Source organism: Aythya ferina, assembly GCF_964211825.1.
Source record: "Aythya ferina genome assembly, chromosome: 7".
Classification (NCBI taxonomy): domain Eukaryota; kingdom Metazoa; phylum Chordata; class Aves; order Anseriformes; family Anatidae; genus Aythya; species Aythya ferina.
In genome coordinates this window covers 31,692,106-31,719,976 of record NC_140302.1, presented here as the reverse complement: position 1 = coordinate 31,719,976, position 27,871 = coordinate 31,692,106, and the positions used below count along the sequence as shown (strand labels likewise).

The window sequence follows — 27,871 nt, the reverse complement described above, 5'->3', positions numbered from 1 at the left end:
CTGTTGCCAGAATTTTCAGTAGGAGGCTTTGTTTGGTCAAATTCCATTAAAATTGTATGTGTTTAGTAGCTGGCATATGTAGCACACTAGCTTATTGAAGTAGCATAAAAATTCATTCAGACCTCTAGGGTGCTCTGTAAGGGCACAGAATTTCAGAAAATATATCTGAAGGTCTTGAGTGTGGAAATGCTACTGAGGTAAATGTTACTTAAATATGAAGGAATGAGAAAACTGTGTGAAGATGCAGGTTGTGCATACAAGTGGCTTGTGTAAGAAGTGGAAAAAATACACCATAGACTTACCATCTGAACTATAAAAACTATACCATAGTTTTTGCTACCTAAATTTAGTGTATTGGGAATTATGAGATCTTGTTGACTGTGTTAATGTAAATTCTGCAATTAATGAAGCACTTCACATTCTTTTTCTTTGATAGTGGGAACAAAGATACTTGAGGTGCTAAAAAGAACTTGAAGGTAAATTAGCAGTGTGGTTAATGTTGCCAGTACTGTCAGTCACCTTCATACAAAAAGTGTTAGCTATCATAAAAGTGTTCTGATAAAAAGATTGACTTTGGTAAAAACAACCTAGTATCTGGACACAAATGCTGTTGTTACATGAGCTGTAGAATGGGAGTATTTAAGGCTCAGTACTTTAATGTTGAAGTTTTAAGTGTTGGTGCAGATTAAGTAACTTCTTAGAATTTTGATAGGTTCTCAACTGGGTGAAAGACCAAGCTGAAAAGGAACCTGAACTGCAGCTGTATGTTCCTCACCTGCAAAACAATACCATTCTTCGCCTTCTGCAACAGGTATGAATAAGGAAAATGTGTGTTCCTAAGTGTGCGCAAGTTAAAAAATGCTTTGGAAGAACACTAAACTTGAAACTTTCATGCTGAACTAAATTGCTTCTGTCAACTAGAAGACCATTAATATTTCTAAATACTTTTTCCAGTGTATAACCCATATCTTCAGGTTTGTACATCATTTAGGTACAGCCAAAGTAACTGTACGTAATAGTGATTGAATGCAGTGATGCAGTTTTTTGCCTAGATTTTCTTCGTGACAGATCTATGAAGTTTTATTTAAGGTAATTCATTGTGTCTTAAAATGTTTTGGAATAAGGTTTGGGTGTGGTTTTTTTTGGTCTACATGTTCTATGAAATGCACATTTCATTGACCTGCTTTCCTCATAAGTGATGAGCAGTGTTATTTCTGGTGTGCTAAAGAAATCTTTAAAGGCTAATTAGCAGCATAGCTGCGTGTAGCTACTGCTGCCAGTCTCCTTTATACAAAGAAGCCATGTGGGAATGGCTTTTAATCTTAGGTTACATTTGAATACAGTACTGAAAGAAAATCCTAATGTTTCTTTTCATATATAGGTGGCCCAGATTTATCAAAGCATTGAATTTTCTCGTCTGGCTACCCTGGTTCCTTTTGTTGATGCTTTCCAGCTGGAACGGTGTATTGTCGATGCAGCCAGACACTGTGACTTGCAGGTAAGTGCTGTCAAAGTGCTGCTGTGAAGTGGTGTGTGGATTCATGGGTATTACGTTGAATGACAACTAGCTGGTAGACATCAAACACAAGGAAGATAGTGATTTTTAAAAAATAAAACATGGAAATTAAGCAGAATTTTATTCAGTGCTATTTTTCTTCTACTAATTTGGCATTTCCCTTAGTTTGCGAGATGTTTTTTAAATTAATTTCTGCTTTGTTGACCTCCATTGGTCATAGGCAGAGCAACAGAGGAAGCACTTAAAAGCAATATAAATAATACAGTCATATTTTAGTTTTCACACTCTGTTTTTTTTTTTGCAAAGGTTCGCCTTGACCATACTACCCGGACACTGAGTTTTGGCTCGGATTTGAATTACTGTACCAGAGAAGATGCTCCACTGGGCCCTCAGCTACAAAGCATGCCTTCTGAGCAAATTAGAAATCAATTGACTGCGATGTCCTCAGCTCTGGCTAAGGCTCTTGCAGTCATTAAGCCTCCTCACTTGCTGGTAAGTAATCCTAAATCTTCTGAAAACATTGACGAATGCTGACATTCCCCCAAGTGTGTTATGTGATGTTTACCAGTTGCCCTTATGCAGCCTTTTATTAGTTTTGGCTTGTCTGATCTGCTGCTAATTCCAGTAAGCTGCTTTCTGTGCAGTGGTAATGAAATTGTTACCGGTGTCCCCTCTCTTCAGAACAAATATTTTCTCCTTGAGGTGTTAATATAGACAAATGCAGCGTAGCATTAATACATTTGTTAATGACCAGATATCCTTCTGCATCTGTTGCGTAACTGTTCTAATTAAAGTTTTCTGCTGTAGCAAGATAAATTGGTTTTGAAGTTGTGAGATCATACTTGAATGTTACACCAAGAAGTTGCTTGGTTTGCTTTTCCGTGACATAGGAAAGGCACTGAGCTCTCTAATGATTAATTTAATGGGACGCTGCAAGGATCTGAGTAGATGGGTTGGTGCTTTGGTATATTTGCTTATTTTCAGAAGTGTGCTGCTTCCTTTTCAGAGCACTGTGATAATGATCTCTGATACAGTTTGTATTAAATGGAGCTCATTATCGACATTGTGCATTAGGTAGAAATGTAAGCTAAGAACTTGACACTTTGTAATAGCTTATTTTCATGAGTGTGCTCTCTCACATTAGATGTCTCCCTTTTTTTTTTTGACGTCTTTTCTTCTAGAAGTGCTTTTATGCTTCTGAAGAGCAAAGAATGATTCCTAAATGCACCCAGCTAGTTAGTATTTGGTCATAACTAAAATAATGTCAAAATGTACACAAGAGGCATGAATTTAAATTGCTGGTTTTGCATATCAAGTTTAGAATATACCATGCAATAACTTAGCCATAGCTGGGTCTACAGAGCTAAGGCTTGTTTAAAATTTTGCATGCATTTTTTGAAAATCCAGAGCCTGCTGCCTGTTTTCTTCCTGGAGAAACTGGTGTTTTAAAGAACCTGTAATGTGACTTCATAGTGGAATCTAAAAACATGAACCAAAGATCCCACAGCTGAAGAACTGACTTGTCTTTCTCTCTCACTGGGGCTGTTGGACTCAAGGTCGGACTCACTGATGAGCTCACATTTCAGGTCCTACAGAGCCCTGTAGGAGCGAGGTGTAAGTCACGCTGGGATTGCCAGCGTGCTTTGGTTGTGGCAAGTTTAAACCTTCACTTCCCTTTAAAGAGCAGGGGTAATTTCTTTCCTTTGCTACATGCTTATGAAAGAAAGATTGTTCAGCAAATGTAGAGAACAATTTTTCCTTATTGGAAAAAAGGCTGATGGCAAGATGTCCATATAGGATGCTCTATCCAAGTTGGAAATAGTAAGTTATATTGCTAAAATAAAAGCACACAAAGTAGGACTGTATCAAGACACCAAATATTAGCTTGCTTGTGTTAGCTTGAATGTATGTCAGCTGTTTTGTAGTGTTTAAGATCAGAATATTTCATGTAGGTTTTCCCCTAAAAAGAATTCTATTCATATGAATAGTTGGTTTAAATAAAATACAAATAAAGCATATTTTATCTTTAATAGATAGAAATGACAGGTAGTCTTTTACCTGACATGTCAGTGTGATTAGCTGAGTAAGACATAAACTTGATAATGTGCTTGATAGTGCTAGCATAATTACTAGTATTTAATATTGATCTATGTGATTGGAGAAGCTTTAGAACAAATGGATGTCTTTGTTGTTCACTATTCAGATAAAAACTTGAATTTTCAAGTGGATAAAAACTCCCACATTTCTGTCAAATTTATCACAATTTGCTAAGTTATTAATTTCATCCGAGGCTTTTTATTTTAGTGTGTCTGGCACCCTCATTAATCTTTAAGTGCTTGCAGATCTGCAACAAAGTAGGGATGTTGCAGTGTTTTTGTTTAATGCCCTGGAAGGGGCAGATTACTAAAAATACCTCTGAGCTAACTCCCATTTCACGACCAGCACGACTGAGTGCTTGCTGTGAGCTAATTATGCCGCAGTGTTTGGTGCTTGCTGGAGTGGTTAAAATGGGCAGCACCCTCCGTTAGCAGTTAGACCTCGCCAAGTACAGAGTGGGAATCTCTACAAAGAGCATACAGGCAGCTCTGGAGCAGAATTGTGGAGCGGTCAGAAGGACACTTAAAGAATGGTCTATATGCAGTCAAGTGCTTTTCATAACTTAATTAAAATGGATTTACAATCCAATGCTTATGCCTAAATTCCTTACTTATCAATGTAGCATCTCATAGATAGCGCTTTGTTTCAATTCGGATATTTTTCTCTTATGCTAGTATGTTTAAAACAAAACCAAAACGCGTTAAAAACAAAGGAGTTTATGGTGGTTGATGATCTGAAGAGTCTCTTCCAACTAAAATGATTCCCAGAATCTATGAAATACACTACATGCAATGCTCTATATTACATACGTAGAGAGAAACAAGATGGGTCGTCCCACCCCTTTCAGGTATAGAGTCTTACCTACCACTAGTGTATATGTGTGCAGTATTTCTGAACAAAGTGTGAAAATACCACACCTAAAATAGGTACTGCAGGACATTGTCTGATACAGACAGCTTTTGACTCCGTTTGCACGTGGTTCTGTTGAGTTGACGCTACCTTGTTGCCACATGGATGAGTGATTAGATTTGCCATTACAGTTGCATATCAATCGAGTTGGCAAGGTTGGGGAATAAAATTAATTTTGTGATTTCTTTGAGAAGCATTTACTATGCTTTCTGCCTTTTTAAAGAGATGCTACATTCATCATTGTCTTATTCATAATTTAAATTCAGCAAGAGAAGGAAGAACAGCATCAGCTGGCAGTCACTGCCTTCTTAAAGAATTCGAGGAAGGAGCATCAGCGAATTCTTGCACGTCGTCAAACTATAGAGGAAAGAAAAGAGCGTCTTGAGAGTTTAAACATTCAGCGCGAAAAAGAAGAACTGGAACAGCGTGAAGCAGAATTACAGAAAGTCCGGAAAGCTGAGGAAGAGAGACTGCGCCAGGAGGCAAAGGAGAGAGAAAAGGAACGTATCCTGCAAGAACATGAACAAATCAAAAAGAAGACTGTTCGGGAGCGCTTGGAGCAGATTAAGAAGACTGAACTGGGAGCCAAAGCTTTTAAAGATATTGATATTGAGGTAGGCAACTTATTATTGAAGTATTGAGTAATTTTGTATTTATTTTTTTGCTAGGCTGATTTAATTTCATATTTTTTTTTACCAGTTTAATACTGTAATTGGTCTTACAAACAGTCACCAAGAATTAAGAATGCCAGTTTGGCACTTAAATGTTTAAGTTGCTCAGCAATTTAAATTGAGCCTTAATGCTGAATTTGGATGGGATCTATTTTACCTGGAGGAATGAAATCCAGCTGGTTTTATTCCTCCCTCCCTCTTCCTCTCTGTGTTGTTGAAGCAGTGTCTGATATATGAAAGAGACCTTCAGATCCCGTTTTATTGTGCCTGGATTTTGTCTCAATTAAAAATCAGGATACGAATGCTTTATAGAACTTTAAAAATGAAATAAAAGTTACCCAAAAGAGAGGAAAAGAGGTTGAGAATGCTTCTGATGCAATCTTTTTCAAACTTATGGGGAAAACTGCAGAGGCTTAAATAACTAGCTAAATCTGCATTTGTGACAAAAAATGTTGGTTTTATTTTGTATTGATAACTTTACTTGGCTGTAGGATCTTGAAGAATTGGATCCTGACTTCATTATGGCTAAACAAGTTGAACAGCTGGAGAAAGAAAAGAAGGAACTCCAGGAACGTCTGAAGAATCAGGAGAAAAAGGTATGAACTACTGAGGGCACAAAGCTGTGTATGCAACATTTTAGTTAGTGGTTGTGAACTTGAGTTTGTGTTGTATGTATGAACATTTTGAATACCATTTTTAAAATGTATGAAGCTAAAAAGTAAGTGCATTGCAAACCAACTGAGTTTCTAGGATTGATGCACAAATCCATTGTACTTCGTGGAGTTGATTTGAAATTGGGCCCTTAAGCTGTGTGAGAACTGGGTCGTATTTGGGAAAACTTGTAATTGGAAACTCTTCAGAGAAGATGAAATGCCAGGAGAAGTTGAGGCCATTAGAGGAGCTAAATTAATTGTATTATTCCTTACTGAAGCAGAGGAGAATCCCTTGATAAAGTCCTAGCTTGCAGAAGAGGATCTGCCTGTAACTTGTATAATACTAAGTGTGAGGAGTGTCCGGCCAGAGTAAATAAAAATATACAACCTGTGTGAGGTGAAACTAACCCAGGGCTTCCACATGTTTTCAAGAATGAACCAGAGGTTATATGACACTGAGATAATTCAGTTCACGGGAAACTGACCTGGTGCTAGAAAGCTGTGAGTGTGATGCCAGTTAAATCTTCATGAGGGGGAGCTGAAAATTGGTGATGCTGAGAGACTACTGGGAGGACTATGGTTACGTATACCTGCTTCTATTGCATCCTTTTTCATAGGAATGTGCTTAGTTGCGTGTGCTTGAGCCAGGTGTTTGTTTAGATGCAGCTTTGAGCTGGTCCAGTGTTTTTTTTTTTTAACAAAGATTTATTGGAGAACTTTCCAGATACTGTTTTTTTAGGAGATTGTTGATGGTTTTGTTGCACGTTTCTTTGCATTATGACATCCTAAAGGTATGTTATCTTTATTTAGATTGACTATTTTGAACGAGCAAAGCGCTTAGAAGAAATTCCTTTAATAAAGACTGCCTATGAGGAACAGAGAGTACGTGATATGGAGCTGTGGGAGCAACAGGAAGAGGAAAGGGTAAGAATTTTTATTCATGTGATAAAATCTGTTAGCTGCGAATGAAAAATAGAAGTTTGGCACTGTCTTTTTCCTGGCTCAACCCAAGAGAAGAAGGGAAAAGTTGGTATGAAAAACTAAGAGTTAGCTTTCCCATTTTATTGTGCCAGTGGGCAGCAGCCTCCTTTGGGTTGGGTCTAAAAGATAATTTGAGTAGTAACTGAGGTAGACTGAATGCAAATATCTGAAGTAAAATCTTACTACATAACTTTTTCTTATCTATTTTAGATCACCACTTTGCAGTTGGAGCGTGAGAAAGCCCTTGAGCATAAGAACAGACTCTCGAGGATGTTGGAGGATAGAGATTTATTTGAAGCCAGGCTCAAAGCCTCACGACGAACAGTTTATGAGGTACGTGGCAAATGGTATTGTAATCAAATGTTGCTGTAAAGCAAGGAGCTCAGCTTATGACTCAGTGATTCTTCATGAAAATCACAAATTAGAATCTACAATGGCTCAGAATTATAAAATAACTTAATGCTTTGACTAAAATATCTGTTCTTGCACCCATTCCTAGGTATTACTACTAAAAATTTACGGCAACTTCTGAAACAGCTTATGTGGAAAAGGAGTACCTAAAAGATAGCTTTCGTTTCTTGCTCTGCTTTTCAAAAAGTCTGCATTTTCTGAGAGTGGTAGCTTTGATTATTTTGTTATGTTGCAGTAAGAACTGGTTGAAAAAAAAAAGAAATCTGTGTATAAGTAACTGTATATGATTCTCTGCTATAGGTATAGGTAACTTACTGAGGTCAGTAACCAGGTCATGTATTTACTTCCCTTAAATGCAAATACAGGACTGAAGTTGTACATACTCTGTCTTATAGTAGGAGTACATTCCCTTATACCAAATTTGCTGCAGAAGAAGCTTAACATGGTAAACAGAAATACATTGCAGTTAGTTTATTTTTCTCTACAACTTTATTTAACAATTTGTATAATTGTCCACCTCTTAAACATGACGATTCTGGTGTTTTCAAGTGTGTTTTTTGTATTTCAGGATAAACTCAAACAGTTCCAGGAAAGGCTAGCAGAAGAGAGGCGTAATCGTTTGGAGGAACGCAAGAAACAACGTAAAGAAGAAAGACGCATCACTTATTACAGAGAAAAGGAGGAAGAAGAGCAAAGATTACGAGAAGAACAGCTGCTTAAAGGTATGATTTGAGGATATTATTTTCTTTTCTGATATCTCTGTTTCCACAGTATTAGAGGAAGTCTTCTAATCTTCAGTCAGTGGTAAAGGCTCTGTTAGTTGCTGTTACTTACTTTACCTTTGCATTTTACCTGAATGCGTGCTTGTACAGCACAGAGGTGAAGGCAGAGCTTCAGAGGGGAAAGGAAAAACGAAAGCAAATGGGTGCTTCCTGCCCTCAGATTCCCTCAGACATGAAGAAAGGAGGAGATAAAGTAAAAGGGAGGCTAATGAAAAATCAAGTTTTTGATTTCACTCATTTAACTTGCGTTCTGACACCTTTTTTGAACACATCTGAAAGAGCAGAAGGGGAATATTGGTGGCAGATCAAGAACCCAAGACTTGTAAACGACTCATGCAAATTGCTTTGTGAGCTGTTTTCTCTGGTAGACCATTTCAAAGCTTTCAGAAGAGGTGATAAGTAACCTGAGGTAAATTTCTGTCCTACTTGTAACTTGGATTGCAACGAAGATTTTTTCAGTGCGTATTCATGATCACCCAATATTTAAAAATGAGGAAATAAATGCAGGGGTCCTGCATATCAAACTTAAGATCACAGTAGCTGACTTTTTCTTTGCCCTCTTCTAAGAAAGAAGGCTATACTTGATGTAGTTATTGATACTTTAGGTGGCACGTTTGTGGTCCGTACATCTAAGTAACGTGGATATTGGACTGTTTTTCTTAGTATCCTAGCTAGTAGCTGTTGTTCAAGGTGTCAGGGTCATGAATGTATTAAGGGTTCTTTTCCTGTTGCGTTGGAATTAGGATACTTCCAGAAAAGATTATATAGTTAAAAACATCTTGTGTAATGCTTATTGGATTTTTTATTTTTAAAAGGAAATGAGTCAAGTGGAAGGGATTGTTTTTTGGAACCTTTCTTTGGATATAGCAAAGTAACATAATTTGTAATACATTGTTCTTATTTTTCCAACTCTGCAGAGCGTGAGGAGAAGGAACGCATAGAGCGGGAGAAACGTGAGCAGGAACAGCGTGAATACCAAGAGCGTGTCAAAAAACTGGAAGAACTAGAGAAGAAGAAACGTCAAAGAGAAATGGAGATAGAAGAAAGAGAGCGTCGTCGAGAAGAAGAACGAAGAGGTCTGGATGACCCATTTTCGAGAAAGGTAGGTAAATACTTGCAGGTGTGTTTTGACTCCTTTTTCTGTGGATTATTTGGAAAAAGTTGGAAACGCTAAAATAAGACGTTAACAAAAATAGGTTGTGACACAAGTGACTAATAGTTAAATTATCAGTGTTCCTTTCAGCTCCTTACTGGGATCTGTAATAAAGTAAAGCAAAGAAACTACCAAATCACCAGGTTGTTCAAAAACTAAATAAAGAATAAAGACCTGATGAATGAATAAAGAATTATGCAATAAAATTAAAAAAAAAGAAAGTTACTTCCCTTTTAGAAGTATAAGTATTGGGGAATGCCATTATCCCAATCCAATGGGAGACAAAGATAAAGTTATTTTGCAGATAAAATCTTTAATGATTTTAGAAATGGAACTGTACTGCAAGCCTTCTAAACTCCCACTTTTTTGATCCTTATCAATAAGAGAGCCAGCTTTAAATTTCACCCACCATAGCCATTGTCCGTGTTCAATGAATGCCTCGTTGAGTAGCACCGTGAAAACAAGCAGTCAGAGCTTGTAGAAATTGTTTTGATGATTGTTTACCCGATGGACTGTATTGTCAGTGGTATTTTTCCACAGAAGAGGTATTCTTAGCCATGGGCACTTGACTATATGGAAAAGCTGACTCAAGTTCTGAGAAAGATATCTGTACCACTTGAAAAATGCCACTTGCAGTTCTGGAATTCTTTGTTCTCCCGTGTTTCTTGGGATCATTTACACCAGAAGATAATCAAAAACATTTAGATACATGCTCAGAGTAGGGGATGTGAGATCTTGCCTTACTTCTGTTTTTCTCCGTGTTGAAGCATAAACTTTGTCAAATTAAAACATTTTACAAAGAGCAGTTGCAAACTGGAATACCCTGTTTTAAATGTGTGATTATTTGAAATGTTAGTTTGTGCGGTTTACCTAGCTTGCTGCTTAGGGTGGAATTTAGGAATAAATATCTCCATAAGAAGTAATTTAAATTCTCTTTGCCCGGTGATGGGCAGAGGTGTGCTCTACCTTTAATAAACAAATAAATAAAATTATTGCTCTGCCTTGTATCTAAGCATTTGCGTGAAAGCCTTGAGGCGCCATGTTCAGTGCTGTATAAAGCCAGAATAAAACGGTCTCTGCTGCATATTGCTTACAGTTTATTCTGTCACATTTTCTGATGTGATTAGAAAGCACAAAACAAAAATTAAAAAAAAAAAAAATCATTTCTACTGCTGTAACACAGCAAGAAAGTGAAATTGTTATATCTTTGTGTCATCAGCTCGTAGCCATGGCTCGCTGAAGCTGTCATTCGTAGGCCTGTTTATAAACTTTTCAGTGTATTAACTTTACACGCATCCTACCCTGTTAGTAAAATGCGTGGCACAAAGGGATCATGTTTTCAAACAGCCATAAACAACATAGTTGGTTAAGACCATACTTCAGGTGCTTAACCTGCTGATAGTTTAGTATTCCCTACAGCGTAACAGCTGAGCTTTTAATGGCACAGCATGCTCTGAATGGAGTAATGTATATGCTGAAAATCTTTATTCTAAAGTATATAAGATGATGTTCCTAATTTTCTTTTATATATACAGGAATCTCGTTGGGGTGATAGAGGAGAGTCTGAAAGCTCCTGGAGAAGAGGTGGTGAGACAGAATCCGAATGGCGACGAGCTCCAGTGGAAAGGTAATTAGTGGGCTCCTTTTGTTGGTACTACTAACGCTGCACGAGCTGAATGCCTTTACATTTCTGCAAGTTACCCTCTGATTGCTTTGTAAGAATGTTGAAATGGGAGATTTTATCTTGGAACTGATTCAGATAACATTCCTCTTTTGCTTAGGTTAGATGTCTGGAGGCTGGCTGAAGGCCTTCTGCACCTGATAAATTTGCTTACTTGGTTTCTTGTTTAATTTAAAATGTTGCGTCCCACTCAGATATTGGTGTCAGTTGTACAAGTACAGATCAGGGAAGGATAACGAACAGGTACAGAGTTCCTGGACAATGGAACTGTTTGAGATTTTCCATTTAGAAAGCTGATGAAAATATTTTAAGAAAGGTAAGAGTCAAAATTCAGTGTCTTGAAAGCCATTCAAGTCCCAGAATGGCTCACAGAGCAAAAATGTGCCATAAACTGAAACTAAGTCCTGAAAGACTGTGTTGAACAGAGAAGGAAGGTTTTCGGTAGGAAGAATATTCTGAAAGTACTTCACACCTTTTTTTCGGTGTTTGTTCACATCTTTGCTTTTTAGGTGTTTTGGATATATTCAGTGATAATGAAGACTGTTTATATGGTTTTAGAAGAAAGGGTCTTTAAAATTTGTTCATCATTCTGCTCTGCAAGAGGATGATTTGTGTGTGAACTATTTCTGATGATGCACAGCTAATTGTTTTTAAAAAGCCTGTGCAGATGAAAATACCACTGCTCTGATTGGCAGTATGTTTTATTGCTTAATTAGCCTTACAGATTAGATATTTATAAATGTCTAACCTTAAGTTCTGGTGCAGCAATTTCAATCCATTGCAGCTTACCCTGAGTGCAGTGGAAGGAAACCAATTTACTGTTTCCCTCTCCAGTAATTTATTTTAACGTATTGGAAGAGTATCATCTTTTGATAACCAAGATAGCGTTTCATGCTTTCTTTAAAAGCTGTGCTGCCCTTCTTGGTAGCAGTTCCCTTTTTCTCCAATCACAAAATCAAAAACGGGATGAAACTCTCAGGTGAAGCATTTAACTACTTGCATAAATGTTTAATGCATCTGTTTATATGCTTCAGTGTGATACATTTTTTTTCACAGCAGAACGATGCTGGTGACACATTCATTTTCCAATCATATATTCAGGTTTTTCTGAAGAAGTGTTATCTTTATTATTACTCAGCTTCCACCCAAATTGAGCTCAGTGGCTGCTGAGGAGGAAAAATTAAGCATACTATGGGTTTCCTTTTGCCTTTCACTAAAATACTGAAAAGAATTTAAATCATCTCTATGGAATTTTAAGTAAAATGGAATGTTTCTCAGTTATTTCCTTTTTCCCAGCTTAGAAAGCTAACAAAAATAAATGGCAATACTCAAGCATAACTGCAGAAGGTGTAATTCTGCATTCTTTAGAAACCCCTCAAAGAAATTCAGTTGGAGTTTAGCCCTAAAAGGAAAACGTGTTGGATACAAACATAGGACAAACCTAGCTGTAATTGAATAACGTAATTCCAAAATATTTATCAAGTGATGAAGGCAGAGGCATAGAGGACAGGGAATGAGATTTAATCTGCAGCTAAAAGTTGTCTGCAAAACGAGCACACAGGTCCTGGCAGTCGAGCAGCCAGCTGCCCTGTGCAGCCACCCCCAGAGCGCTGCATTCCAGGTGATGGGCACGTTTCAGTGCTCTTGGTCTTTTCCAAACCGTGACTGGTTACAAGCAAAACCAGATGACAGAAATAGAGAAGAGGTCAGCAAGGACTGGCTGTCTCAGACAACTAGCGGCTGTGTTGTGATATATAACGCTGTGTGTCTCTGGGACAGCACTGGCTTCTTCACAACTAGACTGGAAGTAGTGACATTGATCTGTCAGTGTGCAAGAACGGTAGGTAGCTGTAAGAAGCAAGAGAGGGAAATAAAATTACTGGTCTTGCTGTGGTAGATACAAAGTTTTGTAAGGGAGAGAAGAAAGTCATTGTCAATATAAAAATATTCCTAATGTTGTAGTTGGGAAAGATGATGTTAACATTTCCTATGTAGGAGTTAAAGTACTATGTAGGAGTTAACTAAAATCTGGTTGTTTTAGCAAAAAAAAGTCACGTTAGGGTGGTGCCTCGTTTTCTCTCTAGATCGCAGAAAATCCTTGCAGTGCTCTGAGGAACTGGGCATTTGCTGGAACAATGAACTGGCAGCTAACGCAGACGTAATGTACGTGGAGCTAACGGAGACGCTGAGAGGGGCAGGGCAGTGCTGCTGGCTGCCAGACCTCAGCACAGCTCCTTCGAGTTACTTCTTGTCTAGAAGCACGTAAGCATTTGCTGATAGTGGTATTAAGCCAAAGTACATAGAAAAGGAGAGCTGACCTCATGGCTCTGCTGTTTGTGGCTGAGTTAAGAGAAGCAACAACAACAAGAAGTTAGGAACCTGTAGCAGCGGTAGGCACTCCGGTGTGAACTTTCCCAGTACATTTCTGTCTGATTTGGAAAAGCTGTCGGCATGCTCCCAGCTCAGGAAGATCTCTGCGTATAGCACTTCTGGAGGCTGCTGAAACACGGCGTATATGGTGGAAACTAGATTGCATTGCTACCAGTGCCATTCTGTTACGTTCTTTATATTAACGCATCCCTGGTTGTTGTTTCTCTGAGATGTCTCCGGTGGAGTATCGTGCAGGCAGGTTTCACACGTTCTGTGTTTTGCTTATCCAATGCTGTTTGGCTCAGTTTCAGTAAACTTTGCAAGTGGGAGTTGTGAAAGTTCCAAGCAGGAAAGGATGGAAGCTGAAATAGGAACTCTAAAATTGTCACATGAGGGGAAAAATCTAAAAACAGAGGAGTCGTTCCATTGGCAAATGATAGTTTAAAAATGAGATTATCAAAGAATCCCAGAATGGTTTGAGTTGGAAGGGACCTCAAAGCCCACCCAGTTCCAACCCCTGCCATGGCAGGAACACCTCCCACAGCCCAGGCTGCCCAAAGCCCCATCCAGCCTGGCCTTGGGCACCTCCAGGGATGGGGCAGCTTGTGCCAGTGCCTCACCAGCCTCTGAGGGAAAATTAGTAATAATTTAAAAGTCATAGGATTTAAAAAGTGTTTTTTATTTTCTTTTAAATAAAAACCCTGAAACAGAACCTAGGTATGAATGAATGAATTAAATATTTGTTCGTAGGAACTTTATAAACATTTATCTACATATCTATTACTTCAAAATAATCCGCAGGTTTTTTAGAGGAGGAAATTATCCAATAGGAGTCTAAATGGAAATTAATACTTTCTTGTTTTTATCTCACAGCTCAATAGTAGTTGTATCCTCCCTTATTCTTCCAAAACTTAAAACCATCTTCTAGATGTCACTTTCTACTTGCTTATCCCTTGTGGTTTTGTAGAGATTGGCGTCGAGGAGAAGCGAGAGATGATGACAGACCTTTCCGACGGGGGGACGAGCTGCCCCGGCGGGGGGATGACCTGCCCCGACGAGGGGACGATCTGCCCCGGCGAGGAGCTGCAGAAGAGAAGGACCGTCCTTCGGTGGAGCCGAGCGAGGACAGGCCGCCTCGGCGCGAGGGGGATGAAGAGAGGCCACCTCGGCGCGAAGGGGATGAGGACAGGCCGCCCCGGCGCGGTTTGGATGAGGACAGGCCACCTAGGCGTGCTCTGGATGACGACAGACCGCCCCGACGCGCTTTGGATGACGACAGAGGCAGCTGGCGAGCCGCAGATGACGACAGGGGGCCCAGGCGCGGGCTGGACGACGACCGGCCTCCCCGGCGTGCTCTGGACGACGACCGGCCTCCCCGGCGCGGGCTGGACGACGACCGGCCACCGCGACGCGCTCTGGATGATGACCGGCCGCCCCGGCGTGGCCTGGATGACGACAGAGGCAGCTGGCGTGCCGCAGACGACGACAGAGGACCCAGGCGCGGGCTGGATGACGACCGGCCACCCCGGAGGGCGCTGGATGATGACCGGCCGCCCAGGCGTGGGCTGGACGACGACAGGGGCAGCTGGAGGGCTGCGGATGATGACCGGGGTCCCAGGCGCGGGCTGGATGATGACCGGGGTCCCCGGCGTGGGCTGGATGATGACAGGGGGCCCTGGCGCAGCGCGGACGACGACAGGCTGTCCAGGAGAGATGATGACCGGGGGCCGTGGCGCAGCAGCGAGGATTCCAGGCCAGGTCCCTGGAGGCCATTTGGGAAACCAGGTAAAATAGCCTCGTAAGATAATCTTTCCGCCAAAGCACGCACTAAGCCAGCCGATAGCGGGGGTGCCAGAGGGGAAACATCTCTGAAAACATCTGTAGTAATTGCACAAATATGAACGCTCCTTCACTTGGTGTAATCAATCCTTTTCGTTCGGCTGAATTAAGCAAACAAACAAAGCACACACAGCAAAATGCAGCAGCGTTTATTGCTCACCTCGAAGATAACTTAAGGTCACATAGTAATGCTGGTATTTACCATATGCAGAAACAAAACACACAAGTTTAATGCTGTGATGGGAGAGAAACATCACTAGATGAGCATGCCTTGGTCTCTTTCCCTACCCTGGCTGAAAATAACCTGCTAGGAAGGGTTTTGATGCATGATTCCGGTGGGCCTGGGTTTGATAAGGTTGTTATTTTTTAGTGTACAAAACTATTCCAGTTCCTACCATTCCTTTATTTTTTGCTTTTGTGTATACCTTTTTTGAAAATCCCTCTCTGAGCAGCAGTTCTGACTAGCTGACCTTCTGACCTGTGTTACCCTGCTGCCCTGTTCTTGGATGATTTATTTCTAGTTGAAGTCGTGCGGGTGGTGACTGCTACACCTCCTTCCTGATTCTGTTCAGAACTGTTGATGATGGTTGAATGTGATTTTTTGACTGATTTCCTGGTTCTTTTTATTCAGACTTAAATATTTACAGCTGCCACATCAACTCTCTAAAGCAGGCATTAATTCTGTAATTCAAGCTAGTAGCAAAATTAGCATAAGTTGTGATATTTGCACTCCAATAGCTTTCTCCTTCTTCCCATTTTCTTAAAGAAGGCTGTGTAATAAAGAACTCTCATTCATGAGTAACTGAACAGTAGTTCAGAGTGCACTGTGTAGGTACGTAGGGAATGACAGTCATTTTAAAGGAGTGCTTTAAAAAGCAGTAAGTTCTTACAGATTGTTTGCCTAAAATCATCTCGGCTGTGCATTTTGAGGAAGCAGCCTGCAGTCTGAACCATCCCGTTTCCTTCTTCCTCTACTTGCTTTGCACGGGACCTTTGAGGGGATGGCATTTCTCAGCCAGAAAACACAGGGTGTGTTCAGCTCTGTGTTAAACTTGACACAGGCAGTCCTGGTGTGAGGTATTTGTTGGTGCCTTTAAATAAAGCAGTTTCTACGCTGCTTTGTCAGCGCTTCCTACTCAGAAGTGCACGCTTCTGACAAGCATCTCGAGTAGGATGCTCAGGTGATCAAAACTTGATCAGCAGTTTCTGTGTGGGAAGTAAACGGTTCTTTGCCTATGGTCAGGGACCGGAGGTCGGTCACTCACAGTTCCTCTGACTGTTGCCTACAGGGGGATGGAGAGAGCGCGAAAAGGCGCGTGAGGACAGCTGGGGGCCTCCCCGAGACTCCAGGCCCCCCGGAGACCGCGAGTGGGACAGAGACAAGGACCGCGATGAAAACGAGAAGGACCGTGAATTCGACAGAGAGAGGGATTTTGATCGAGATGATCGTTTCAGGCGTCCCAGGTTTGACTCCTTTGTTTAAACACTTGTTGAATGATTTTCTTTTTTAAAAAACAAAAAAAGTGCCTTTCTGTTTAAGAAATAATGGAGTATCACGTAATGAGAGGAGCAGTGTCTAGGTTGTATGAAATGAAGTGCTTTAAGGCAATAAATGGATAGTGGCATTCTGGGGCTTTTGGTTCTTAAGATGCTAACAGTTTACAGAATGAATCCCAGATGTGTCACTACTTTCAAATATTTTTCCCCCTGTACATTAAGACAATTTCATGCTAGGCTCCAGAAAAAGAGAAAAGATTTTGGAAGTCAGTATATTAAATAGAGACCTGCAGGCCTGAAAATGCGTTGTGATTTATTATCGCTTCTTTCTGCAGCAAAGGTAAAATGCTAATGGTTAGTCATATGTTTTGAATGGCAACAGGGATGACGCTGGTTGGAGAAGAGGACCAGCTGAGGAGAACTCTAGCTGGAGGGATTCAAGTCGTCGTGAAGAATGGGACAGAGGTGGCCGTGACATGCGAGATCGCCGTGCTGATGACAGAGATCTACCCCCCAGAAGAGGACCACCACTCAGATCTGACCGTGAAGAACGTACGTTTGCTTTATCGTTCTAAAGGCTCATGTTTATTACAGGTCCTTCACGTTACTCTGGCAGTGCTAGGACGTGGGAAAATAGGAGTAAGTTTTATTTTCAGCCACTTAAGCTCTTTTTACATAAAAAGGTAATGGAAAGAAGCTTTAGTGTGTTGAGAACTTTCCTGTGAATCTTTGTTTCTTATTTTTCTTCCTGCTTTCTGCTATCATAGTAGCAGTTTGCATCTGCAGTAGAAGGATAAGAATGTCTGAAGTTTGCAGTTAGCAGAGCAGCGTTATGTTAGGGGTGAATTAAATCCTTGTAGTTTAACTATCAAGATAGATGTCCCAGAAAACATTCCTGGCTCCTTTCTCAAAAATGAGGAAAATATTTGCAAATAAGGCCTTACGGGTTTCACACCATTAATGATATTTATTTTTTTATGAATAACCTATTTTAATTATGTACATTAACCAGGTTTAATTATATATGTTCATTTATACTTTGCTGCTGCCTGGAAGAAATAAAAAGAGTAACAGCAAAGACATTTAGGCTGATATACCACATCTTCCAGTGCTGGACTTGTCCCGTTCAGAAGCTCGTTTGGTTTCCGCCCTGAGTGTTGGTGCTCCCCGGACACGGGCGCTGTCGTGCAGCCGATCTCAGAGAGCAAACTGGAGCACAACATGTACGGGGCTGCCAGCCGGCGGAAGGGCTGAGGGCTCTCAGGGAGAAGATACTTCATGTAAAAAATATATCAAGAACTGTTTCGTTGTTGGAATGTCTGGTTTGGTATTTGACAGCTTTGTTCGTACGCAGCTGGGTTAGAATTTTGAAACTCCTTTTGGTGGAAGTGAAGAATTCTTCACGTAGTGAAGAACGCTGAAGGCCATCGTCAGTGGGGTTGTGTAATCCAGTGTCTACCTCTGGTTTCAGTAGGCGGAACAGCAAGGTGCTGTCTTCGGAGACACCTAAAGATTTCCACAACTGCTTTCAGTCAGGAATTTTCTGTTTGCAGGGTTCAGTCATTTCTAAGGAGATGCTTTTGTGCTTTTAATTCTGATAATATAAGCATGTATTTTTACATTATAAAACCACGTCCATCAATAGAACATTCTTATTGCAGTTAGTGTTTTAAAGATGACACTTCGGTTGCTCACAGCAATCCTGAATCGAGAAAGAGGCTTGAGTAGTTCCGGGCCGTTACTTCACTATAAAATTAAGCTGTGCATTTGGCTGTCATCTTCATATTAGCTCTTGGCAAGATTGAGAATCAGTAAATCAGACTGTCAGTGCGAGGCTTGTTTGTTTAAACTCTTGTAGGCTGCTGGTTGAATGTGACAAAGGTTGTTTTATTGTCTCTTGTACTTGCAGCAAGCTCGTGGCGGCGTGCTGATGATAGGAGAGAAGAACGTGGAGAAGAACGTGAAGCAGTTCGGCGATCAGCTCCTGCTCCTGCTGCTGCTCCAGCTGCTGCTTCCCCAGCAGCATCAAAAGATCGAGAAAGAGATGGGGAGAAGGAGAAGGGCTCCTGGAAAACAGAAAAGGAGCGTGAGCCTGTTCGTCGTACTAAAAATGAGACAGACGAAGAAGGGTGGACCACTGTACGACGTTAAGTGGATATCAAAACAGTTTAACCAATGTTTTAGCTTTGATTTGATTGAATCCACAGATTATATTTGTGCTTATAAACATTCTGAATTGGAATTCTTTAACAAATGTTTTGAGGTAACATGAAAGCATGAGCTTGAATTACTTACTCATATAGATTGATCATGCACAAAACTCACAGCAGAAGGTTGGAAATTGAATGCCAGTTTTTGAAATTTCAAATGATGCTTATTTCATGGATCATTTGTTGCTAAAATAAAAAGAAGCAAGCCCAACAGCTGTCTTGAGTACTGCTTCTATCTTGCACCAAAACAAGCTGACCTTTTTATTTTTAGTCTTTCTTAATTCGGAATGGGGTATTGTCATCACCGAACAAGCATATGAAACCACCTCTGTTCACACAGTGCAATTACTGAAAAAGCAGAGCTAGATCAATTGCCATAATTAGAAAAAAAAAACAAGGGGGGGGAAATACAACCCCCCTCATCTTACAATAGGGATCTTTGAGGGCAGGCAGTGTGAGAGTCACATTTTATTACCTAAATTCAGTATGTTCAAATTGGAATTAAATACAACAAACATGAGCATTAGCTACACTGGGATATTTCCTGTAGATTTACTTGAATACATTACATGAAGCCACGTTGCAGTCATTGTTCCAGTACCATATACTGCTGCAGTGTACAACCACAGAACTTAAAGCTTCTACGATTTAAGTGTTTTGGTAAGCATATTGCGATGTATTTTCTGTTGCCAATAGCACAACTGCTTTTCCATTACTGGATAACTCATGCCTTTCAAGGATTTATAAATATTGTCATATTTAAAATGTGTGGTTTTGGAGAAGTTGTTGAATTTTTTCCCCAATTCTTTGTCTTCAGGGTAAATTCTTTCCCTTTCAAAAGAAGTGATTTGTAGTAATGGCTGTGTTGACTTCAATTTTGGGATGCAGATCAACAGTTACTATCTGGTCATACTGAAGCCAGCACAGAACTTGCTGCTGTGTGTTTCTTCGATGATAAATAAACAACTTATGGAATTAGCTTCTACAGTGTCTTGACTTTTTAGTAACTTCCCACATTGTATTTTAATGCCAAACAGCAGTTTAACTTTTTTTTTTTTTTTGTATGCATATCTGGTTTTGTACTGTCTGAAGGAGAAAGTGAGAGGACCTGGGCTAGTTAAACCTTATTTAATTGTAGTATATGTGAACAAAAGTTACAATGTTTCTCTTCTTACCGTTTTTCCACCCTTTTTAGACTTTCCAGCTTCCATTTACTGCTCAGGACAAACTTGTTCTCATTGTCACCTAATCTGAGGGCCAGCTGCTTGTGCCATTGGAGCCTGTCACTTCCTTGGTTTGCTGACTGCCAGGATTCCTTCAGAGCTGTGATGTTTTATAAACTTTTTTGTGTGCTGCATGCAGTTAAGGGGTCCCAGGGCCACTGTTGAGCTACCTGTTGCTGTACTTGCACTGGAGCAAGAATTGCAGAGTGACAGCTGTTAAAAGGGACTCTAGGAGGGGCCACCCTCTTGCAGTGAGGTCAGATTGCATTAGGCAGAACCATGTTTGGCCTGGCCTGAAAAGCTCCCAGGATGGAGCGTGCACAACCTTTCAGGGCAACCTCTTCTAATGCACGACTGTTCCCACAGTGAAAAAGCTTCGTTTTTGTCCAGCTTCTACCTGATGCCTCTCACCTTCCTCTCCTACACGGCAGTGAAAAGCCTGATTGCAAAACTGCCTAGTGGGTACTGGCAGACCCCTGGAAAGGTTCCCCAAAACTTTCCAGTCTCCAGCCTGCCCCAGCCCCTGGTGCTCTTGTTGCCCTCAGCTGCGTGTGCTCCAGTTTGGCCGCATCTTCCTTGTGTGCACACAAACTGGAGGCAGCAGCCACGCTGAGGAGTGCTGAGTAGAGGGGCGCAGCTCCCAGCCTGCCAGCAGAGCCCAAGGCTGGAACACCCCAGCATCACATGGGACTGATGAAAACCTTGCAAGGCCAGCCCAAACAACATCCTCTGCACTTCCCCTCATCCACAAAACCAGATGTTTTATTGCAGAAAACAGCCAAGTTGGGCATTGGGTTAAGTCCATGCTGACTCCTTCCAGTCACTTCATCCTTCATGTGCCCCAAAAGCAGCTCTGAGATGACTTCAGGAGTTTTCCAACGAACTGAAGCCACATCACCCGGCCAACAGCATCTCTGATGGTCCCTTTGGCCTTTTTTGAACACGAATTTGCCTCCAGTCATCAGAGAGTTATAGCGGTTCCACCTCCAGTTGTATGTTTGTTGCATCCCAACAGCCATATTTGCATGGGCATGAATGTAGTCGATGGCCACTGCACCAGAAAAACTTCCAGGATGTGTTTTTAAGTTCTTTGAGCATGTAAGAATTCTAGGTATGTGTGCTGGCAAGACCAGGCAGCTCAAGAGATCTGCAAGATGTGAGCTACACAGCCATGCCCATGCATTTGTTTTACTGCTTGATCATTTCAGAACACCAACTGCTGTGGCAGAAGTTTGCCAGGACTGGCCCAGCTCTAACCAAAAGGCTCAGCACAGTTACCGCTCCTGCTCTTCGCAACTCAACGCATTTAGTTGCAGCAGGATGGGGATTCTGCAAGCCGTTCCACTTCTTGCTAATCCAAAAGTCCCTTGCTGCAATTTCAGCTTTGTTAGTTTTCCACCATTGGCCCAGAGGACAATTCACTGTTTTTTTTCTGCCTCTGCACTTGCAGATTTAGCACCCTGCTCTTCAAGAAAATAATTCGACAATTATTTTTCTCCTCGTGACTGTTAGCAGACTACCTCAGGATGTGTTCATCTATGTATTGGGTGGGCCGAGCTGGCACGCCTAAGGGAAGTGAAGGCATTTCACAGCCATCAGAGCTTGGTCCTATGGCAAAGAAGCACCCTGAGGCACTGGGCAGCAGCAAGCCAGAGACACCCCCTGCCAAACAGGGCTTTCAGTAAAGCTACGTGCTCACCTGGCTGCAGCTGAACTGAACCATCTGCGCACCTGAAGGCAGCGCTGCCTTACGAGCCTGCTTTTTGCCAAGGCTCACAGCAGCTGAGGGCCATTATGGGCTGCCTGGTGCTCTGCTCTTTCCTCTCACCAGAGGTATCACCATGGAAAAGGTGCCATCACTTACAGAATGTGGAATATTTCCCTGGAATAAAGCGATTCTCCAAGGATAAGAATTTGGGTTGAGCCAACAGACAGAACTCTGATGTGCAGATGCCTGTAGGGTAAGTGACAGCACCAGGATTTTCTTAGGCCTCTTTGGTGGAGCATAAAGTAGCTTCCAACCCAGGCTGCTTTTAGATGAAGCTGAATGCTGTTCCTAGGATTTAAGTTACTAACCTAAGTTGTTTTCAGTAACTTAAGGAATCAAAATAAAGCTGTATGTAAGCAGTATCCTCTGTAATTAAGAGTGACAACAAACAGGCATGTTTCTGCTCACTGTGCTGCAGTGTGCTGGAGAAATGGCTCCAGAAATTTACTTAAACAACTCTTGAGAAGTTCAGTCTTTCTAAGACAGGGGCTTGTAAAGCTTTAAAGGGCAACTCAACCCAAAGAATGGGCTCCTGCTGGACAACCACATCATTTCAGGACCTTGCTCTCAGGTTTTTGCTCAGTCTGAGTGCTGTGACCTCCCCACTGGAGCACGCTGCCTTTTCCCTCCCCTCCCAGCTGGTCTTCCCAGGCACCTGCTCTGCTGCCTTACCTGCTGGGGCCTGGATCCCACGCCCAGCACCACGCAGCCTGCCACGGGCAGCTCCTGGCCCTTCCACAACGGGCCCGCCTGGGGAGCACGAGGAGACTTGGAGTCGTAGGCAGCAGAAGCCACTGGCACAAGGGCAGCTTTCTTCTGACACAGGTCAAGGGAAGGAGCGGGCGCTGCACGAGGCCAGCGCCACCATCCGAGGCAGGGTGAGGTTCTGGTGTCTTGGCAAACTCCCAGGCACTGCAATGGGTCAGTCCCTACGGGGTAGCTTAACCTAGAGAGCAGGGGAGGCAGGGGGGTGTTGCAGACAGACCTCCCACACAGCCCCCTCAGAAAACACCTGAGAGCGCTTTTCTTAGGTCTTTCTTGCTTTTATGTCCGTAAACAGTCAACTGGATTAAAATGCATATACTCATCTTCAAAGTTTCCACAAGAAGCTAACAGAAATACAGAACAGAATTCTTCCCATAGCATTACACTTGAGCTCATTTCCAATCTGTGGTGGATACAGATTAAACATATGTGGAACAGACATCACAAAATCAAACATACCTAAATTCTACCAGCTTACAGGAGCCTGTAGTGCAAGCCCCCCCCCCCCGAACGAGCGGCGGTGCGCAGCTGAGACCCCGCACAACGGGAAGGCAGCTGCCCTACAGCGAGCTGTCGCCACAGTGAAGTGTTATTTAATGCAAGTCCCTTTGCAGCCGGTAATTAGCCCTACTGCTATCTTTGGAGCCATCCGATGAAGATTTAAGAGACCACTTCCATAGCGAGCCCTTTCCTCCCTGCTCACAGCTGTGCCAGTGCCGCCTCTCGGGCCCCTCCCCAGCCCCTCCTGCTGCCCCCTCCCCAGTGCCCGTCCTCCCACCCCGCTGAGCAGCTTTCCAAGAGGAATTCGCACAAACACCCCAGCTCCCCTTTCTGCCAGGACCCGTCGCCTTTCCTCAGCTTCCAGGTGATTCCCTAGGTAAGGCCAACCACAGCGTGACCCCTCCGTGCTGTGAACGCACACATCTGCTCCAGAGCACCCCAAGCCAACTACAAGCCTTGCTGCTCCTCCTCCTGCCTCCGACTCGCACTAAACGCGGTCGTCACATTCCCAAGCAAGCCCTTTGCTTCCTCCTCCTCCTCTCAGACCCTCCCTAAAGCCGCACGCTGCCCACGGTCACGGGTGGCCGTGGGGCAGTGCCCCCACCAGCAGGGCGCTGGGATGGAGGGGAGGAGGCGCCGCCTGCCGCACCGGGAACCGAGCAGGGGTTCGCTGGCAACTTCCCTCCCGGCTGTAGGATGGGTGTAGGAAACAGCTCAGCTGCTTAAAGACCCCACAAGCCGGGGGCTGGACCCCGACGAAGCCCAGCGCTGCCGACGGGCACCCTGCAGGAGCAGCAGCCGGGCACAGGGGGGCAAGGAGGGGGCCGGCGGCCGCTTCCCCACCCGGGGCAATGCGGGCAGCAAGGCGGAGGAGCACCCCACAGCGGGCGGAGGAGCAAAACCGGGCCGCCCCCTCCTCAGATCCGCCAGGGGACCCTCTTTTCTCCCCGACCACCCGCAGCGGCTCCCACGGAGCCCAAGCGGGGCGCCCACCCCGCGCTGCAGCCGCCCGGCGCCCCGCAGCTTAGCGGCTCTTCCTGCCCAGCGCCGCCCGGGCGTGCCGCAGCTGCTTGGCCGCCTGCATTTTGGACAGCGGGCAGTACTTGATGGTGTGGGCATTGTCCCCGCTGGCCCCGCACAGGGGGCAGGTGTAGCGCCGCAGCACCGGGCACAGGACGCGGCCGTCGGGTCCCTTGAGGATGTGCGTGGTGTAGAGGGCCACCGCCTCCTTGTTGTTCCTGCAGAAGACGCACACCTGCAGCTCGGGCTTCAGCAGCCTCCCGGCCGCCCTCGGGTGTGCCGGCAGCCGCCCCGCAGCCACCACCACGCCGCCCCAGGCTCGGGGCGAGCCGGCCCCGGCCCCCTCCGCCCCGGGACACTCCAGCAGCACCGCGGCGGGGCCGCCGCGGCCCGGGAAGGGGCTGAGGTCGGCGAAGCGCTCCTCCAGCAGCCCCTCGCCGTGGTGGTGGTGGTGGTGGCCGCACAGCTCCAGGTCGTGCAGGTCCAGCGCGCCCTCGAAGTACGGCCCCGCCGCCTCTTCCTCCTCCTCCTCTTCCTCCTCCTCCTCCTCGGCCGGCGCCGCCGCCGCCACCACCACGGCGGGGGGCTCGGCAGCGAAGCCCTTGCCGGGCCGCACGGCTTTGGTGATGAGCGTGGCCAGCCCCAGGTAGTCGTTCCACGAGTTGAACACGTTTCCGCAGGCGCTGTGGCTCCGGCCGCCGTAGCGGGAACCCGGCAGGCGCTCCACGGCCGGGAGGTGCCGGTGCTGCTCCAGCGCGCCGCCGGGGAACGCCTCCATGGGGCACGGGGGGCGCCGCCGCCGCCGCCCGCCCCCGCGGCCCCGGCCCCAGCCCCGCCGCAGCTCCGCGCCCGCCGCCGCCGCCTCCTCCTCTGGGAGCGCGCGGCCGCGCGACGCCCTTTAAATAGGGGCGGCGGGGGCGGGAGGGGGCGCGCGCCGCTCTCCCATTGGCCGCCGGGCTGAGCCCCCTCCCGCTCATTGGCTGAGGGGGCGGCGTGGGGGGGCGGGTGGGTGGGTGAGGGGAGGGGAGGGGGGCGCGCAGGTGGCGCGGCACGTGCGCGCGGAGGGGGGGGCGGGGCCGCGCGTGGCAGGGGTCGGACCCCCCCTGGTAGGGGTGGGGGTGGGTCTGTGCCGGGCACCTTTGGCAGTGGGTGGTGGTGTTATGGCCCCAAAAACTGCTATTAATGTCCCCAAAACTACTGCTAGTGCCCTAAAAGCTGTTATTAGTACCCCAAAACTTACTCTTAGTACCCCAAAACTACTGTTGGTACCGCAAAAGCTACTGTTAGTACCCCAAAAAACAATTGTTAGTACCCAAACAATTACTGTTAGTACCCAAAAAGCTATTATTAGTGTTCAAAATTACTACTAGAACCCAGAAAGCTATTGTTAGTGCCCAAAAAGCAATTATTAATACCCCAAAACCAACTGTTTGTACACAAAAACAACTGTTGGTACCCAAAAAACTATTATTAGTACCCCAAAACTACTGTTGGTACCCCAAAAACTACTGTTAGTACCCAAAAAACAGTTGTTAGTACTGAACACTTACTTTTAGTACCTAAAAAGCTATTGTTAATATCAAAAAATACTATTAGAACCCAGAAAGTTACTGTTAGTACTCAAATATCAATAGTTAGTACCCAAAAAATTACCATTAGTATCCAAAAACAACTGTAAGTACCCAAAAAGCTATTGTTAGTACCCCAAATTACCGTTAGTACCTAAAAACTACTGCTAGTACCCAAAAAGCTACCGCTAGTACCCAAAAACTACTGTTAGTACCCCAAAACGAATTGTTAGTGACCCAAAAATTACTGGTAGTACCCCAAAACCTGACAAAGATTTGGGATGGGCTCGGGAGAGGCCTGAGCATGCCTCCTGTGCGTGAAGCCGGGTTCAGCCCCGAAACTGTGGGGCTGAGGCCTCGTGCCCGGAGAGCCCAAAGTGTCCTGTCCTTGTGCTTCCGCACGGGATGGAGGGGGTAAAGGCATGGCTGTAATTAAAATCCCGGTTAATTGCCAGCCATGGTGAGGTGAGGGCACTGTGCTGGCACCGCCCATGGCAGTGAGAGAGCCACGGTGTGTGAGGGGGCCGCGGCCTGCTCCTTGGCATCCTTCAAAGGCGGCTTGGGCTTGCCCAAACTTTTCTTCCCAACCCCTGTGGACACTAAATTGGCAGCCATTTAACATGGGAGATGTCCACAGGCTGCCCCGGGAGGCTGGGGAGGTCCCAAAAACGCCTTTAATGATGAGATGCCCCGTGCTGCTGGTGCTCCCAGGCTGGCGCCCAGCGATCCCGTCTGAGGCTTTTGGCTTAGCAGATGATGCTTTTGTTTGGAAAGCCGAAGTTTGTAGCACAGAGCTACCCTTCTGTTCGGGAGATTGAAAGCAGCTGGTGGGACTAACGCGAGCGAGCTAGGTTTTAATGAGATACAAACACGAGTCAGGAAAGCAAAGCTTCAGCCCCGGGCCTCAGAGGCTCCAGCTGTGGGGTGAGAGCACCCCCAGGCCGAAAAACTGCAGGCATTCAGGGAGAGGGGCGCAGGGCTGGTGCTGGAGGGGCTGGGGGGCTTTGGGGGGCACCAAGGCTTGCCCTCGTGTGGGGTTTCAGGGGGAAATGTGATGAATCCGCTCCAGCCCTTTTTACTGGCAAAGCCTGACAGGTTAGGGAAGTAAAAGCCAACCCTGAAAGACAGCTTGGGATCTGGGATCCTTGCTCTGAAGACGTGCTCGTGCTTTTGCTGTGTGGAAATGGTTGCAAACCCCCAGCGTGCCAGCCCCATACAAATGGGCACCTGATGGGTTCAGGAGCAGGGTGCCAAATGTCTCTGTGGGGCAGGCCACAGCCCTGCTTTGGAGGCACGAATGGCAACATCCATCATCTCCATAGATTTTGGAGTTGCACGACAGTCCTCAGGCAACTGCAGCAAATGTTTACACAGGCAAACCAAGCTGGTGGGGGGTGTCATGTATTTTTAGCTGACTTTTAATTCGATTCAGCCATCGAAAACCCAGAGCAATGCACAGAGCGGCGGTAGCCAGCTCTCTAAGAAATGCTGCTCCACCTCTTTGCACGCAACTGGAAAGAGCCAAGGGAAACTAATAAGGTGCTTCCAAGAATACATCATTGCCAGGTGAAGGGTCACCAGCAATTGGAAAAGAAATTAAAGAATCACGCTTTCATTTATATTGTTATCTCTGTAGGAATGTCAAGTGAAGAAGAAACCCAAATTTAGGGTGTCAGCGCAGTAGATACGTGCAGTGTGATACTGCCTTTGGTTGTGCCATCATGTACTCTTTTCTCATGCTATTGCTGCCATATATTTTGAGCTCTGACTTTCCTGAATATTCAGCCACAGCAGAAGTGTTCATGGGTGTAAAGCTGGAGGAGGCAGCTGTAGGTCCCCAGGGTAGCAGAATTAGGTGGTGGCTCCCAGGTCTCAGCACTCGCCAAATCCCCCAACCACTGCCGTTGTGTCTGTTCTGGGCTTACATGAGGAACTGGGCTGCAAGAGCTGCATCTGTCATCTCAGACCAGCCTCATGAACATGCATGAGTGAACAGTCCCGAACAACCACAGACCACAACAAGTGCCACCAGCTGAAGGACCCGGAGGAGAACCCCAAAGACCTGGCTCATTGCCTGGGGACCGCACCAGCTGGGAGCTGAGCTGGGTGGCGAACCCAAGTGGTACGCAGAAAATTACACAGACACCTGAAATACGGCTCTGACTGACTGACTTTGGAGTGCTTGGCTTTCCAGCAAAATGGCATCCTTTTCCCTGCTTCAGGCAGATCTTTTACAGCAGCTTCTGCCTCCTGCAC

At 44.6% G+C, this 27,871-nt stretch overlaps 2 protein-coding genes across 2 annotated transcripts in view; one reads left to right on the top strand and one right to left on the bottom strand.

Annotated features, from left to right (window-relative positions):
- Positions 1-19,748, top strand: part of EIF3A (eukaryotic translation initiation factor 3 subunit A) — a 32,600-nt gene extending 12,852 nt beyond the window's left edge. Inside the window, exons 9-22 of the mRNA XM_084524922.1 lie at positions 713-811; positions 1,382-1,498; positions 1,823-2,008; positions 4,789-5,136; positions 5,685-5,789; positions 6,657-6,770; positions 7,038-7,160; positions 7,807-7,960; positions 8,938-9,122; positions 10,709-10,800; positions 14,192-15,009; positions 16,353-16,527; positions 16,943-17,112; positions 18,470-19,748. Coding sequence (XP_084381048.1) covers positions 713-811; positions 1,382-1,498; positions 1,823-2,008; positions 4,789-5,136; positions 5,685-5,789; positions 6,657-6,770; positions 7,038-7,160; positions 7,807-7,960; positions 8,938-9,122; positions 10,709-10,800; positions 14,192-15,009; positions 16,353-16,527; positions 16,943-17,112; positions 18,470-18,711 — 2,928 coding nt within the window. The 3' untranslated portion in view covers positions 18,712-19,748. The remainder of the gene's footprint in view (positions 1-712; positions 812-1,381; positions 1,499-1,822; positions 2,009-4,788; positions 5,137-5,684; positions 5,790-6,656; positions 6,771-7,037; positions 7,161-7,806; positions 7,961-8,937; positions 9,123-10,708; positions 10,801-14,191; positions 15,010-16,352; positions 16,528-16,942; positions 17,113-18,469) is intronic.
- Positions 19,749-22,783: 3,035 nt separating this feature from the next.
- NANOS1 (nanos C2HC-type zinc finger 1) lies at positions 22,784-24,888 on the bottom strand. The gene has a single exon (XM_084524929.1). The coding sequence runs from the start codon at positions 24,823-24,825 to the stop codon at positions 24,052-24,054; it is 774 nt and encodes a 257-aa protein (XP_084381055.1). The 5' UTR covers positions 24,826-24,888; the 3' UTR covers positions 22,784-24,051.
- Between the last annotated feature and the right edge of the window lie 2,983 nt (positions 24,889-27,871).

Coding starts and splice junctions, on each gene's coding strand:
- NANOS1 (XM_084524929.1), bottom strand. CDS start 24,825: ATGGAGGCGTTCCCCGGCGGCGCGCTGGAGCAGCACCGGCACCTCCCG.